Below are 15,660 nucleotides of genomic sequence, written 5' to 3'. Positions count from 1 at the left end.
ACATGTATATACAGTGGTGTACATGCATGTGTCCAGGTTGGTATGCATGTGGGGGTCAGCTGAGATTCAAAATCTGGACCTCATGCTTGAGTGTCAAATGCTTTACTCACTGAGCCAGCTTGATTTGGGGACAAGGTGTCTTACTGGCTTGGAGTCTGCCGATGCAGCTGGCCTGGCTAACCGGGAAGCCCCAGGAATCCACAGTCTCTATCTCCCCAGCACACCACGGCTGTCAGTCTTGTGTGAGAAGCACTTTATCAGCCGAGCCATCTCCCCAGCTTGTTACTCAGGGTTTTGTGTATTCATCTCATCCATGAAGCTGCCTGTGATTGGAGAAAATAGCTCCACCTCTCACACCACAAGTTAGAAAGGGTCTTAGAATGCTGAAGCTGGGCAGGGAAGTGGCTGCACCAGCCAGACAAGCCACCACAAGGACCACCTGATAGCCAAGAGGACATTGTTCTTCCAGGCCCTGTCAGCTCAAGGTCCCAGTTTTTAACTATTTAAAAATATTCTACATTGTTTTCTTGTGCATGTGTATGGGTGTGCATGATGTATGGAGGGGGCATTCATGCCATGCCGTATGTAGATGTGGAGGTCGTAGAGCAATTTTGTGGTATTTGTTCTCTCCTTTGCTTTTGTGTGGTTCCAAAGTTTGAACTTGGGGTCGTCAGGACTATATAGCAATGACCCTTACCCACTGAGCTCCCTCACCAGCCCGATATCCCATCTCTTAGAGTCACAGGAAGTCCAGTCTCCCTGCACTACATTGTCCCAGACACTGTGTGACAGTGACAAGACACTGCACATTCTAACCCAGTCTCTAACCCTTGGCTTCCTTCTGGGGATAGAGGACTCACTTTGAGTTGAGATTTCCTTTCCCTCCTACCACTAACCCAGCCAGACAATTAGGTTCCCTGCATCAGATGGAACACCCCTGGACTACAAACCCACCTGACACCCCACTGCTGCTAACTCTTGGTGTAACTATTAGGAATTCATCTTGTGGCTCGTGTCTAGGTGAACACTGAAAGCATGAACAAGGCTTGCTTAAGTGATACATACCCCTTCCCCCCCAAAGGCCTGGGTGATAAAAAGTTCCTCTGTTCTGTGTTCCCAGGGTGGCTGTGGCCTGGGAGGCTCTTCAGACACCTTCCCACGAAGTTAGGAAGTAGGTCAGGCCCAATCACGCAGTCAGACAGACTGCCCCAGGGAGGGCATATCTGCAAGCACAAAGCTCTCACAGGTCCAACACAGCGGCGTTGTGATTAAATGAATCTATTACAATTATTTTTTGCTTGGCACAGCAGTTTGTATTTACACAGAAGCAAAACCAGTAATCAGACATCTAAGGATTCCAAACCCAGCATTTTCTTGCTCTAATTGTGCCGGGATCCCAGCTATCTTCATTCTTCCCCTGTATCTCCCGATGTCTCCTTTCCCTCATGGATATTGTGAAGGGCGTGGTGCCAATGTAACACACACACAATGCTGAACAGGAGGCTTGGGAGTAAGCTCGGCTGCTTTCTGTCTCTGGAGAAGCCGGGCACATGGCCATCAGCTCTTTCTAGTTCTTTCACCACCTCTTAAGGACCCCCAAAAAAGAGATCGCATGTGCAGGACTTTGTACCTGGACTATGTGGACTTAAGGCTATGGGCGGGAGTGCACTGTATTTCAAGTCCCTGTGTCCTCAAACAAGAATGGTCAGGGACATGTGGATAGTGGGAGAAACAGAGACAGTTTATTAGGAAGCACATGAGCCAGTGGACGGGGGCCTTTGCAGGTAATCTCTAGGTGTGAGCTGTTCTCCACATGCTCTGTTCCACGTTGGCTTTGTGGGGAGAGGTTTCCAGTCTGGTTTATTTTCTATGTTGTGGGGTGAGTGTGTGTGTGTGTGTGTGTGTGTGTGTGTGTGTGTGTGTGTGTGAGAGAGAGAGAGAGAGAGAGAGAGAGAGAGAGAGAGAGAGAGAGAGATGAGGATAAGGAGGACAAAAGACAATCTTGAGTATCATTTCTCCAGGACTGTCTACTGTTTTGTTTTTCTGTTTGTTTTGAGACAGGGCCTGTCACTGTCACTGGCCTGGCTCTCAACTATGCTGCCTGGCCACTGAGTCTCTGGGATTACAAGCATGGGCATCCTGACACTCAATGTTGTCCTGGGGATCCAGCTTAGAACCCAATGCTTGGACAGCAAGAGCTTTAACAATAGAACCATCTCCCCGGTCCCGTCATTCCCCACCCTCATCTCCTGCCACAGGAGTGCATCCTGCCCAGACTCCAGCCTGACCCTATCCTTCTGCATTTATAAAACAGGGCCTCAGTGTCTATTGGAAACAACAGGCCCTGTCTCCCCCCAAATTACCCACATGACTTCCCCCACAGGCCACTGTCAGGTATGCACAGGCCACCAGTAGTTTCTGCTCTCTTGTCCCTTTCCTGTCCTGCTCCTCCCTTCTGCCACCCTAGTTCAAGTCCCTACCATGAACCACATAGTTTACATCCAAAAAGAGACAATGAGGTATGGCTGTAATCTCAGGACTCCCGAGGACCAGGTTCAAAGATACCAAGCTCAAAGACAACCTGAGCTATGTAAGAGGACATGCACACAGGTACACACAAAACCACCACCACACATACATCTCTAGAGAGTCACAGACATGTGATTCAAACTCTTCAGAGTCCTGCTCATATGTCTCTTCTGTTTTTACTTCTAGATGCTTATAACTTTCTAGAACCTTCCCTTCCCAAGTCTTTGTTCCTCCCAGCCCCCATGAAGCCCTCTACACTGACCTTTCTCCTTCCTTCCTTCCTTCCTTCCTTCCTTCCTTCCTTCCTTCGTTCTTTCCTTCCTTCCTTTCTTTTTTTTTATTTTTTGAGATTGAGCTTTTCTGTGTAGCTTTGTAGACCAGGCTGGCCTCGAACTCACAGAGGTCCATCTGCCTCTGCCTGCTGAATGCTGAGATTAAAGGTATGCTCACCGCTGCCTGGCTATTTCTGGTCTTTCAGAGCTTCTGTGAACCTCACATGGCTGACACCCTTCCTCCTACTTAAAGCTCCAGGTCAGCACTCCACTTCCCACTCATGAAGGCTGATGGGTGCCACTTCCGTGTGTTTTCTGGAAACTTCTGTGCAATGACCTCCTTACTCACAAGTGTCCTGTCCTAGGCTTACCTGGTGTTTGTTACCACAGAATACCAGCTTAGCTTGATAGCCTGCCCTTGAACCTAGTTCTCTCATGTACAGTTATAAGGCCATCCAATGACTCATTTATTCTCATGCCTCAGTTTCCCCATCTATAAACTGAAGGGCATGTGCCTGCAAAACTGTGAAGATGAGTCACGTGTTCATTCAGAGTCCCAGGGCTGTGCTGTCTACTATTGGCAATTGATGGCCCCAGGACAGTGCTGGCAATCGCAGCAATTTCACTGATGTGTGTGGTGTATGTGCACATGTGTACACATGTGTGGAGGCCCGAGGTCAATGTCATGTGTTTTCTTCAGATGCTCAACATCTTATTTCTTGAGCCAGGCTCTCTCACTGAACCTAGTGCTTGCTAACTTGGAGGCTGTCTGTTCAGGGAGCCCTAGGCCCCTCCTCTCTCCACCTGACCAGAGCTGCAATTACAAGAGTGTGCCATCCTACCTGGGCTTGCATGTAAGTTCTGGGGCCCCGACCTCAGGTCCTCATGCTTGTGTGGCAAGTGCTTTACTAATTGAGCCATCTTCCCAGCCCAATAACTGCTTTTGGAACAAAGATTTTTTTGAATAATTTATTTTGTAAAAGCCCAAACTCTTAAAATGTAGTTTATTTTAAATATAAGATTATCTTCTCATACACATGAAGTACAAGGAAATGCCATTTAGAGACTGCTGCAGGGACCTTGACTATGAACTATGGTCCTCCATAACAAGGCTACTCATTGTGGCTTGGTAGCAGTTATTTGAACAATATGACCATGAAACAGCCTCACCATTAATTTTAATTTCCTTAGTGGCAAAAACACCTATGTTGAACTAATGGTCTGCAGAATTTCATGTTCAGCATGTTATGGGATGGCAGGATTTTCTAAGGTCATACGACCACATCCTTTTGCAAAATTTATTCAAGACAAAATGGTTTTTATGGACATCCCAGGGCCAATGGGATGGTATGCAAGGATCTTTGACATCTTTGGTCTGTGTGGTCCTCCCCACACCTTACTGTGTCACCAAATTGGGATGGACCAGAAAGTTCCCAGGTTATTGCAAGACCTTTCTTGGGCCTCCAACCCTTAATGTAGTCAAGGATTACCTTAAATTTTTCATTATCTGCCTCCAACTAGGATTGCAGCCATGGGCACCATGCTTGATTTAAGCAGATCCAACACAGGGCTTTGTGGCTGGTAGACGTGCATGCTAGTGGCTGAGCTAAAGTCTCCATCCTGTATCACATGAGGCGTGTGTGTGTGCACGTGTGTGTGCGTGTGCCTAACGCCTCCATCCTGTATCACATGAGGTATGTGTGTGTGTGTGCACGTGTGTGTGCGTGCCCAAAGTCTCCATCCTGTATCACATGAGGTATGTGTGTGTGCACGTGTGTGTGCGTGTGCCCAAAGTCTCCATCCTGTATCACATGAGGTATGTGTGTGTGTGTGCGTGTGTGCGTGTGCCTAACGCCTCCATCCTGTATCACATGAGGTGTGTGTGTGTGTGTGTGTGTGTGTGTGTGCCCAAAGTCTCCATCCTGTATCACATGAGGTATGTGTGTGTGTGTGTGTGTGTGTGCGTGTGCCTAACGCCTCCATCCTGTATCACATGAGGTATGTGTGTGTGTGTGTGTGTGCGTGTGCCCAAAGTCTCCATCCTGTATCACATGAGGCGTGTGTGTGTGCACGTGTGTGTGCGTGTGCCTAAAGTCTCCATCCTGTATCACATGAGGTATGTGTGTGTGTGTGTGTGCGTGTGCCTAACGCCTCCATCCTGTATCACATGAGGTGTGTGTATGTGTGTGTGTGTGTGTGCCCAAAGTCTCCATCCTGTATCACATGAGGTGTGTGTGTGTGTGTGTGTGTGTGCCTAAAGTCTCCATCCTGTATCACATGAGGTGTGTGTGTGTGTGTGTGTGTGTGTGCCCAAAGTCTCCATCCTGTATCACATGAGGTGTGTGTGTGTGTGTGTGTGTGTGCCCAAAGTCTCCATCCTGTATCACATGAGGCGTGTGTGTGTGCACGTGTGTGTGTGTGCCCAAAGTCTCCATCCTGTATCACATGAGGTATGTGTGTGTGTGTGTGTGTGTGCCCAAAGTCTCCATCCTGTATCACATGAGGCGTGTGTGTGCACGTGTGTGTGCGTGTGCCTAACGCCTCCATCCTGTATCACATGAGGTGTGTGTGTGTGTGTGTGTGTGTGTGCCCAAAGTCTCCATCCTGTATCACATGAGGCGTGTGTGTGTGCACGTGTGTGTGCGTGTGCCTAACGCCTCCATCCTGTATCACATGAGGTATGTGTGTGTGTGTGCACGTGTGTGTGCGTGCCCAAAGTCTCCATCCTGTATCACATGAGGCGTGTGTGTGTGCACGTGTGTGTGTGTGCCCAACGCCTCCATCCTGTATCACATGAGGTATGTGTGTGTGTGTGTGTGTGTGTGTGCGTGTGCCCAAAGTCTCCATCCTGTATCACATGAGGTGTGTGTGTGCACGTGTGTGTGCGTGTGCCCAAAGTCTCCATCCTGTATCACATGAGGTGTGTGTGTGCACGTGTGTGTGTGCCTAAAGTCTCCATCCTGTATCACATGAGGTGTGTGTGTGTGTGTGTGTGTGCCCAAAGTCTCCATCCTGTATCACATGAGGTGTGTGTGTGCACGTGTGTGCGTGTGCCTAAAGTCTCCATCCTGTATCACATGAGGTGTGTGTGTGCACGTATGTGTGCGTGTGCCTAAAGTCTCCATCCTGTATCACATGAGGCGTGTGTGTGTGCACGTGTGTGTGCGTGTGCCTAACGCCTCCATCCTGTATCACATGAGGTGTGTGTGTGTGTGCCCAAAGTCTCCATCCTGTATCACATGAGGTGTGTGTGTGTGTGTGTGTGTGTGTGTGTGCCCAAAGTCTCCATCCTGTATCACATGAGGCGTGTGTGTGTGCACGTGTGTGTGTGTGTGCCCAAAGTCTCCATCCTGTATCACATGAGGTGTGTGTGTGCACGTGTGTGTGCGTGTGCCTAACGCCTCCATCCTGTATCACATGAGGTGTGTGTGTGCACGTGTGTGTGCGTGTGCCTAACGCCTCCATCCTGTATCACATGAGGTGTGTGTGTGCACGTGTGTGTGCGTGTGCCTAAAGTCTCCATCCTGTATCACATGAGGTGTGTGTGTGTGTGTGTGCCCAAAGTCTCCATCCTGTATCACATGAGGTGTGTGTGTGTGTGTGTGCCCAAAGTCTCCATCCTGTATCACATGAGGTGTGTGTGTGCACGTGTGTGCGTGTGCCTAACGCCTCCATCCTGTATCACATGAGGTATGTGTGTGTGTGCACGTGTGTGCGTGTGCCTAACGCCTCCATCCTGTAGCACATGAGGCGTGTGTGTGCACGTGTGTGTGTGCGTGTGCCTAACGCCTCCATCCTGTAGCACATGAGGTGTGTGTGTGTGTGCCCAAAGTCTCCATCCTGTAGCACATGAGGTGTGTGTGCCCGCGCATGCGTGCATGTGTTGGCAAGCATACATGTATGTTGTCAAAGGCCAGAAGTGAAAGTTAGGAATCTTTCTTCAATTGCCCCACCATTACATTTTGAAGCAGGCTCTCTCACAAAGTCAGGAGCTCACCAGTTCAGCGACACCGGTCCACCAACGAGCTTCATTGCTCATTGCTAGGACTGCGCCAGATGCCAACACATTCAGATATTTATATGGGTTCTGGGGATCCAGACTCATGTCCTTGTGCTTGTGTGGTAGTCACTTTGTCACCTGAGCCATCTTTCTGGCCTTATATGAGTTCATGAAAGTCTGTCTAACTCCCATTAAACAGGGGGAGCTGAAAGGGCAGAGAGGAAGCGAGGCCACGAGCAAGACACGACTGGTTTCCTAAGGTAATGCCCTGTTAACACTTCTATTGTACTGTGCCCAAATTCATACACTCAGAAGACCAGGGTGCCATCACTGTGGGCTGTCCTACTCCCCAGCTAGTGTGGGGGGATGAACCAACCCCATCCTGAGGGCCCTGGCCTTGAAGCCATTATTTCATATTTTCACCAGTTCTGACAGACTGAGGAGACTGGGAAATATCTTCCAGAAGCACGGGGATATAAGAAGGAGAATAACATGCTGACAGGACCTAGACTCTGCATGGCCATCTGTTCCTTTCCATGGCCTCCTGTTGACTGAGCTCAAACATGTCTCCAGATACATCTCTATTTCCTTCATCTCCATAAAACCTGCAGGGTTAGGGCCAACTCACTTATAATCATGTGCTCCTCCATCATGGTTTGAATGTGGCATGTCTCCTACAGACTCCTGTGTTTGGTTCCCTAGATGGTGGCACTGTTACAGAGTTTATGGAGCTTTGCGGACTTATTGTTGAGCAGGCAGAGGCGGGGCTGCTGGCGTGTGGGGGGGCAGTTTGCCGTTTATTACCTCTGTTTCTTGTCTGCCACCATGTAAAGAAGCACTAGCCTCAGGTTTCCGCTGCCACAAGCAGGCGATGTACTACCATGCTATGGACTGAAGTCCCTGAAATGTTGAACCCAAACAAACCTTTTCTCGGACTGTTTCTACCAGGCTCTTTGACACAGGGTGAGAAAGGAAATTAATTGCCCCCATGTATACATGCAACCCCATCTAGTACCTTTTCACCTGTCTCACAGTCATTCTGTGAAGGATTTCCAGGCTGACAACAGATTAGGGGACTGGAGACAGAATTTAGGACCTTGGGGACACCTTCAGTGGTCAGATGGAGGGGTGTGTCATGAGCTGACTGAACAATAAACTCTCATACCATGCAATGAGTGACTTGTGAAGGCAGTGCTGCTGGCAAACCCGGCATTGGAAGTTTCTTGAAAGCCTCTAGGGCATACATTAAGAGGGGGGTTTCTTTCTTCATTTCTTAAGAGCCATTAGATAGATGAACATGAGAGAACCCCCCACTTAGACCTGCAGGCAGAACCTTTCTGGGGGACTTTAACACGTGATCACATTATTGGGACGCTGCCTGTTTCTTTAAAGGATGTTTGGGGATAGAGTCATGCTCCTCACTGCAGCAGCTCCCTGGCATTGCTCTCTGCAGACAAGGGGTGAGCTTGGGGAGGAGTAAGATGAGCCAGGGTTCATTCTCATCCCTTACAGAACGTCTGCTTCTCTGCCTATCGTCTCTGCACTTTCTTTTCCTCTCTTCAGGCTTGGCCACTATCCCAACCTAAAAGCTAATTATTCAAATGACAGTCCTTAAATGCTCCTTCAGTTAGGGAAAATAGGAAAGTTCCTGCTTTGGTTCTGTCTGAAATCACTGGCATTTTATTCAGTAGCTCAGAAGGATCCATAGGAGGTGGCTCAGACGGTAGAGTGGTCGTGTAGCATTCATGAAGCTCTGGGTTCCAACCCCAACACTATACAAAGTGAACGTGGTGGTGCACACCTGTAACACCAGCATGCAAGTGGAGGGTACAGGAAGATCATCAGCACAAGGCTGTGCCAGTTAGTTTTTGCCTGCTTGATACAAACCTACCCACACCCAGCAAAGGGTGTATCAGCTGAGGAACTGTCTTTATCACATTGGCCTCTGGGCATGTTGGAGGGAGTTTTCTTAATTAGTGACTGATGTAGGATGGTCCAGTCCACCGTGAGCAGTGCCATCCCTCAGAGGGGAGACCTAGACTGGAACAAGTCAGTGGGCAGCATTCCTCTGTGGTTTCTGCTTCAGTTCCTGCCTTTAGCTCCTTGGCTGATAGACTTTAAGAGGCGAGATGAAATAAACTCATTCTCCCTAGGTTGTATTTTTGGTCAGTATTTTATAACAGCAATTAGAGGAATTAGACTAGAAATTGGTATCAGGAGTGGGGTTTTTGCCTCCATGGACCTTGTCATGTGGCTTTTGTGTCTTAGACTATTCTGTAGGAGAAAGAAGGATGATTTTAGAACTTTGGTCTGGAAAGACATTGAATACTCAAATGGCCTGTTGTGGGACCTTGGAAGATAATTCTTTTTTTTTCAATTTTTTAAAAAGTTTTATTTATTATGCACAGGGTTCTGTTTGCAAGTATACCTGCAGGCCAGCAGAGGGCACCAGATCTTGATGGATGGCTGGGAGCCACCATGTGGGTGCTGGGAACTGAACTCAGGACCTCTGGAAGAGCAGCCAGTGCTCTTAACCTCTGAGCCATCTCTCCAGTCCAGAAGATAATTCTGAGAGTAATGCAGTCAATGGAGGCCTGGTTTGTGAAGTGTCAGACAGAATTTGAGAGTCACTCAACAACCCTATCAGGACCATTAACATGATATTTTCAATAAAAACCTATGGATTCTGATTATCTGTGGCTGAAGAATCAGCTGTGGTTAACAAAAGACCTGAACCAATGAATTGAAACCTTTGCTTTATTGGGACAATTGATGCTGGTCAGCTGGTTCTGAAGAATCAGTTGTGGTTAATAAGAGACCAGTTATTATTGAGGTAAAAATCTGGAAAGTTATTTGCTTAGGGTCAGCATACAGAGGTCTAGAGAGGGCCAGGGATGAATCTCAAGCTGGAAGCCAAGTTTGGCAATACATCAGAGTCATCTCCCACTTGGTATTGGTTTTGAAGACATAAGGGCATCATGGAGAGCAGCTAAGGCTTGGCACTGTGAGAGGCCATTAGTGAAAGTGCAGCCTCAGTTACAGTAGAGACTCTAGAAGTAAAGGATTCGTGGAGAGAAGATAAGGCTTGGCACCCTCCCTCCCCCTGGAAGGAGGAGGGTCAGCAGATCCTCCCTTGAGTTTCTAGCTGCATGTGGACTTGGCAAGTGTTGGTACACACAGGAGAAGAAGTGTCAGTGGGAGCTGTGGACTCGGCAAGGCTACAGCTGTCCATGAGTTAGACATGCTATATTTGGGGTTTTCCAGTGGTGTAACTGCCTGTGTGTCTCCCATGCTCATGTAAGTAGCCCCAATAAGCTCTTTGGTTCAGCAAGCTGGCCTTCAGTGGGATCCTGTCTTTGGTCTGTCTGTGCCTTCTTTCCTTCCTGGTGAGAAGACATTTCTCTAGACCTCCCCAGGAAAAGTTGGGTAACATGAGACACAGCTTTTGCATCATTAAAAATGAAGAAAACAAGCAAGGAACTTGCCTTGGTGAATACAATGGACACCATGAAGAAATCCAAGAGGAAGCTCTCAGAAATGTCTTTGTAGTCAAAGTGGAAAAAGATGACCGTGAAACCCAAGTTAGCAAACTGGTGAACTGGGTTGCAGAACGATGTTCTCAGTAGTTTCATGCCTGCTATGATCATCAGAAAAATGTCCCAACTGCAGGGGAAAAAGAAAACGGTTCAGTGACATCATGTGACGAGCTATACAATCACTATGGTCCCTTGAGGTCTGATTATGCAACATGCTATGTGCAGGTTCATAAGGCCAATGTAGAGAGAGGTCTTGCACTGGCCACATGTGCACATAGGAAACAGGCTTCAGAGAACAAGGGTAACCAACTAAGTTCTTAGCAGACTTTGTCTGAACTGACTCCTTGGCATATCTTCCTTGCCACTGGACATATTTTATGCCTATCATGATTAGTTTTGACTGTCAGCCTGACACAGTCTAGAGTTATCCTGATAAGAGAATCCCAGGCCTGGTTCAGTGTGGCCTGGGGGCACATCTGTAGGGGATTGTCTTCATTGTTAACTGATGTAGGAGGACCAAGCCCACTGTGGGCAGCACTAGGCAGGTGACCCATGGCTGTGTCAGTAAGCTGGCTAAGCATGAGTCTGGGAGAGAGCCAACAAGAGCATTCCTCGAATGGTTTCTGCTTCAAGCTCTGTCAGAATACAAGAATGGAGTTATATGAGTGGAATTCTGAGTGCTTGTGAGAAAACTCCAAGAAAACAAGACAAGAGTCTTGTGACTTCAGTGTCTTCAAAAACAAGGAAGTGTTCTTTAATGTGTTTTCATGTTCCTCCCAGTATAGCAGATATAAGTGGGTTTACTTCAGCTGTTGTTATTCATGACTCTATAAAGAAAATGTGTTTTTTCCATGTGAGGCTTGTCCTTGTGGTTATACACTTTACTTGGGTGACACTTCTAAACCCTCAGAGTTTTGCCTGATGTGCTGAATACAGTTGACTATTGCGTGAGACTTTAGTACACCTCATTTTTAGACCCCGCTCTCTCAGGTTCATGTCACAAACAAGAGTGGTAAGCAAAACTCCTCCTTTAGTTCCTTCCACAACTTCCCTCAGTCATAAACCTGGAAGTGTAAGCCTTTAACTGCCTTTGGTCAGAGTGTTTTATCACAGCAACAGAAAGGTCGTAGGGTACTGTCCATCAAAAACTGGTCACGAGTCCTTGTTCTCAGCAGTCACAGAGTGCTTTCAGGGTTTCTCCGAGGCCATGGATGCCATGTGAGAGCATGCCATGGAAAACTTGTAGATAGCTACAAAACAGTGTTCTGTCCCAGGTAGGATGCCTTGTCAAGACAACAGAACACCTGAAACAGTGGCCTGGCAAGAGACAACATTATGCTCCAAACACAGAGAGAAATGTGGAGTTTTAATAAAACTATTTTTATTCCTACATTGCACCTCCAATGTTCCTCATGTTTGTTGTTCTAGTGACCACAGGCTGTCTGGTCCCCTTTAAAAGTCAACTCCCTAAATTTCCTGTCACGGCATCTACTGAGCAGCTGCCCAAGGCAGACCCGTGGGAAACCTTTCTTCTAGGACACTGTTTTTCCACACCTCCTCCCACCATGGCAATATGCCTCTCACCTTCTGTCAGAATGACAGATCTGCAAATTACCCAGTACATTTCCATTTGTAAATTCAGAATTAATTTTTGTCTATGAAAGTAATGATTTGATCTTACAGGGCTCATGCTTTGCAAGAACACGGACACCTTGATGAGGCACCTCTTGATAAATGCAGGAAGTGGTGACAGGGTCTCTTTCCCCCTCCCCAATGCATGGTATTTGCTAAACGAAAATGATACGAAGCAATTTGCAAAGCTTGAAGCACAGCGGCGAAGACTCCTGGATTTCCGATTCATGCTGAGCTCCTGTCACCTGAGGGGAGCCATCAACTTCGGCAGGGAGGTGTTCAGGCCCCCTGATGTTTATCCTTGGTACCATTGTGGGAGGATCAAATTTTGTGTGCGTCCCTGTCACTGCACAGCAACTGTCTACTCTAAATGGATTTGAGTGCAAAACCGCCCTGGTTCCTTTCATGAGGCCGGTATACATGGCCTGGGCCATTGGCCTTTTGTAGTCTGTTTAGAGAAAGCACACTTGGTTCTGACAATGTAATCCAAATTAGTATGAGAATAAACTGTCCTCTACTTACTGGGTCCCGAGTCTCCTGTAGTTGCTTATGGAGAAGGCATTAAGAGTGAGGGCATTCAGGACGATGGCCGGGTACAAGAGATATTTTTCAAAACACTGGAGCCATACATAGAGTCTCTCAAACCACATCAAATGAGCAATATCTGAAAGAAATACAAAATCCACCCTGTGACTCCTCTTACAGGCAAACAGCCAGTGCTCTCCCCATTCAGCAGGACGGAGTGGGCTCCTGGATCCAGGCACCGTGTGCCAGGTTTCGTTATGAGCTGCTGCTCTCCATTTGGATTCTGTCCAGTCCACAGGCGATACCATACATGTCAGCATCCATGTTTTCAAGACAACTGACTTCTCTGGAAATGGTTTATGGACAATGAAAGGCAGTCATAGGTCATCAAGTCACTGTCCTCCCTCTTCTGTTTGTTCTCTTGGTATTTTACTTCCTCAGTCACTAAATCTTTTCTCTCTACAGTAAATTCTTTTCAAGTAAGGTTTATAAATGCCAAACCTCCCTTTGTTTTTAATTAGATAAGGACAATTATCTTTATCTTGGGAAGGTAAAGAATAACAAAGAAAAACAAAAGGTATGTCAGATTCCACTAAAACAGAGAAGTCAGAGGATGGAGTTCATAAAGGATGGTGGACACAGAGGTAGGACTGTCTCCTCCCCTCCCCTCCCTCCCTTCTCCTCCCCTCCCTTCCTCTCCCTCCCTTCCCCTCCCTTCCCCTCCCTTCCATTTCCTTTCCTCCCCTTCCCTGGTTTCATCCCTTGAAAGATCAGTTGTTTGGGTTTCTTTCTGCACAGAATCAACTTTTTTCTGATTTCTCCATTTATAAGAAATCAACAATGTCAGATTGAGGCCATCATATCAAAACCAACTCATTCAGCCTGTTTCAGAAAATACGTTAGGGTTCTATCAACATTTGTCATCAATTCAGGGAAACATGACAACCTTAAAAGTTAAGGGACAGACATCCAAGCCATGTCACCCACAGTGCGTCAGAGGAAGCAATGGGTGCCAAGGCTGGGAAGAGCAGGGAGCCATCTGGTTGGGGGAGGGGTGTACGTGGCAGATTTTCAAAAGCTTGTCATGTTTGCTTTTAGAAAATGCTATTTTCCAGTGTGTAGCAACAAGAATGACTTGACAGGAGTGATCTGAAATGAGGAGCAGAGAAGGTGGGAATCTTTCCATCGTGGCGATGGGGCCTTACGCAGAACATGATAAGAAAGGCAGGGTGTTCGCCGGCTTCAGTTACTAACTCAAGAAACAGAAAGCAACAAATTTCAATGAAAACATAATGAGCCGTTGGTGCCAAACTCACCTCCTGTGATTTGCCAAGTATGTAAAAGTAGGATGACTTGTTCAGCGAGCCAGCAACCATCTGAGTCATGTGCGAATATGTCTGTTTGTGTGTGCTTGTCCATGTCTATGTAGCTGTCTACCTCTCTGTGTATCTATGTGCATATCTGCGTGTTTATGTTTGTGTTTGTGCCTATCTGTCTATGTTTGTATGTGTCTCTGTGTGTTTATGTGTCCACTTTTGTGTCTGTGTTCCTGTGGTGTCCATGCGTCTGTTCATGAGTCTATGCATGTGTCTATGTATAACTGAAACCACAGTACCACTGCCACTCTGAGCCATGTGTTTGTGATATTAAAGCTTCTGGGAGACTCAAGTACTAATGCTTCTTACGGTTTGAATATGAAATGTCCCCACAGCCTCACCTGTTTGCACAGTTGATCCACAGCTGGTGGTACCATTGTTGGAGGACCTAGAACCTTTTGGCATGTGGGAGCTAAGCACCAGTAGTCACTGTGGGTTGGGCCTTCTAATCCAGCTTCGCTGGTCAGAGTTCTTCTCTATGTCTCAAGCTGTAGTGATGCCACATCCCTGATGCCAGCTCCTGAACCCACAGAACATCCAAGCTGCAACAACCTTCCCATTCTGCCCACTGTAGTGGACTACAATCCTCTGAAACCATCAGCCTAATGAATATGAATTGCCCCTAGCCAGGAAAAAAAGGTTTTGCTAGGCATTTGGTCACAGAGAGGTCTTCCTATTACCTGACTCTACAAGGGGGCATTTTATGAAGCACATACTCCACATGGCCAGGCCACACAATCAGGGATGTGGATAGGTGGTGCCTGGATTCTTAAGACACGCTGACCCTGTCACCAGACAGAAGCTGCACAATGACAGCTGTGAAGGAGCTCTGTGTCCCACTTATGCAGGAAAAAAAACAACCCTAAGAATCAATCCCAAAACCATTCATCCTGCAGTCTCAAGTTTCCAGAAAAAGAGCTGTGCCCTGATAAACAGCCCATATTACACTGACTGAATGATTGACAGTTTAAAATTTTCAGGATTGTGGACAGTGGGAATGTCAAATGTCCAGAGCCAAATTATCTTGAGTTATCTGGTTTGACCTAGCATCCTTATAACTATAGGGTAAGATCCCTTCTCATGGCTCAGTCAGAAAAGCACATTAATGGGCAAGTGTGAAAACTGAAGTTTGCATCTGAGAACCAACATAAGAAGCGAGACAGGCAAGGCAGCCAGCCGCAGGAGGTAGAGACAGGATCCCCAGGGCAAGCTGGCTAGCTTGTCTAACTGCTCAGTAATAATACATGGAAATAATAAAATGGAAAATGGTCAAGAAAGACACCAGGTGTCTCCACATCACTCATATCCACAAGTGCTCACACCCTTGAGCATGCAGACACCTATACAAATGACACACACACACACACACACACACACACAAAAGGAACTTACAAATGGAACCCTGGACTCACCAACCCAAAGGCTAAGAGCATCAACAGACAGCTGCTGAGACAGACCGTCCTCCTCACTGTAACCTGATACCTGATGTTCCCATCAATATATTTTTAAAGTGCCTCAATTTACAACTTCCTTTGTTTTTACTGTAAAATCTTCATGAAAATGTCACCACATTAGAATATGGAATTTGGGGTAAACTAAGTCTGTGTTCCTGAACCAGGGTCACTCATATTTGGCTCCCGAATAAGATCTCTTCTCCTTGAGGTGAGAGTTAGTATTTTGTTTTTGAGACAGGGTCTTACTCAGTAGACCTGGCTGGCCCAGAACTCACTATGTAGATCAGGCTGACCTTGAACTCACAGAGATCAATCTGCCTCTGCCTCCAGAGTGCT

The 15,660-nt window shown here is 47.0% G+C and overlaps 1 protein-coding gene across 4 annotated transcripts in view; it reads right to left on the bottom strand.

Annotated features, from left to right (window-relative positions):
* The window catches only part of Pcnx2 (pecanex 2), a 173,913-nt gene that overhangs the window by 68,027 nt on the left and 90,226 nt on the right, over positions 1-15,660 (bottom strand). For all 4 annotated transcript variants that reach the window (XM_005064691.4, XM_013122036.3, XM_040755299.1 and 1 more), the window contains exons 20-21: positions 12,492-12,633; positions 10,287-10,464 (exon numbers count right to left, since the gene is read on the bottom strand). In XM_005064691.4, coding sequence (XP_005064748.1) covers positions 10,287-10,464; positions 12,492-12,633 — 320 coding nt within the window. The remainder of the gene's footprint in view (positions 1-10,286; positions 10,465-12,491; positions 12,634-15,660) is intronic.

Source organism: Mesocricetus auratus, unplaced genomic scaffold (genome assembly GCF_017639785.1).
Source record: "Mesocricetus auratus isolate SY011 unplaced genomic scaffold, BCM_Maur_2.0 Super-Scaffold_100013, whole genome shotgun sequence".
Taxonomy (NCBI): Eukaryota; Metazoa; Chordata; class Mammalia; order Rodentia; family Cricetidae; genus Mesocricetus; species Mesocricetus auratus.
Note: the sequence above shows the minus strand (reverse complement) of the source record. Positions and strands in the feature narration are given on the sequence as shown.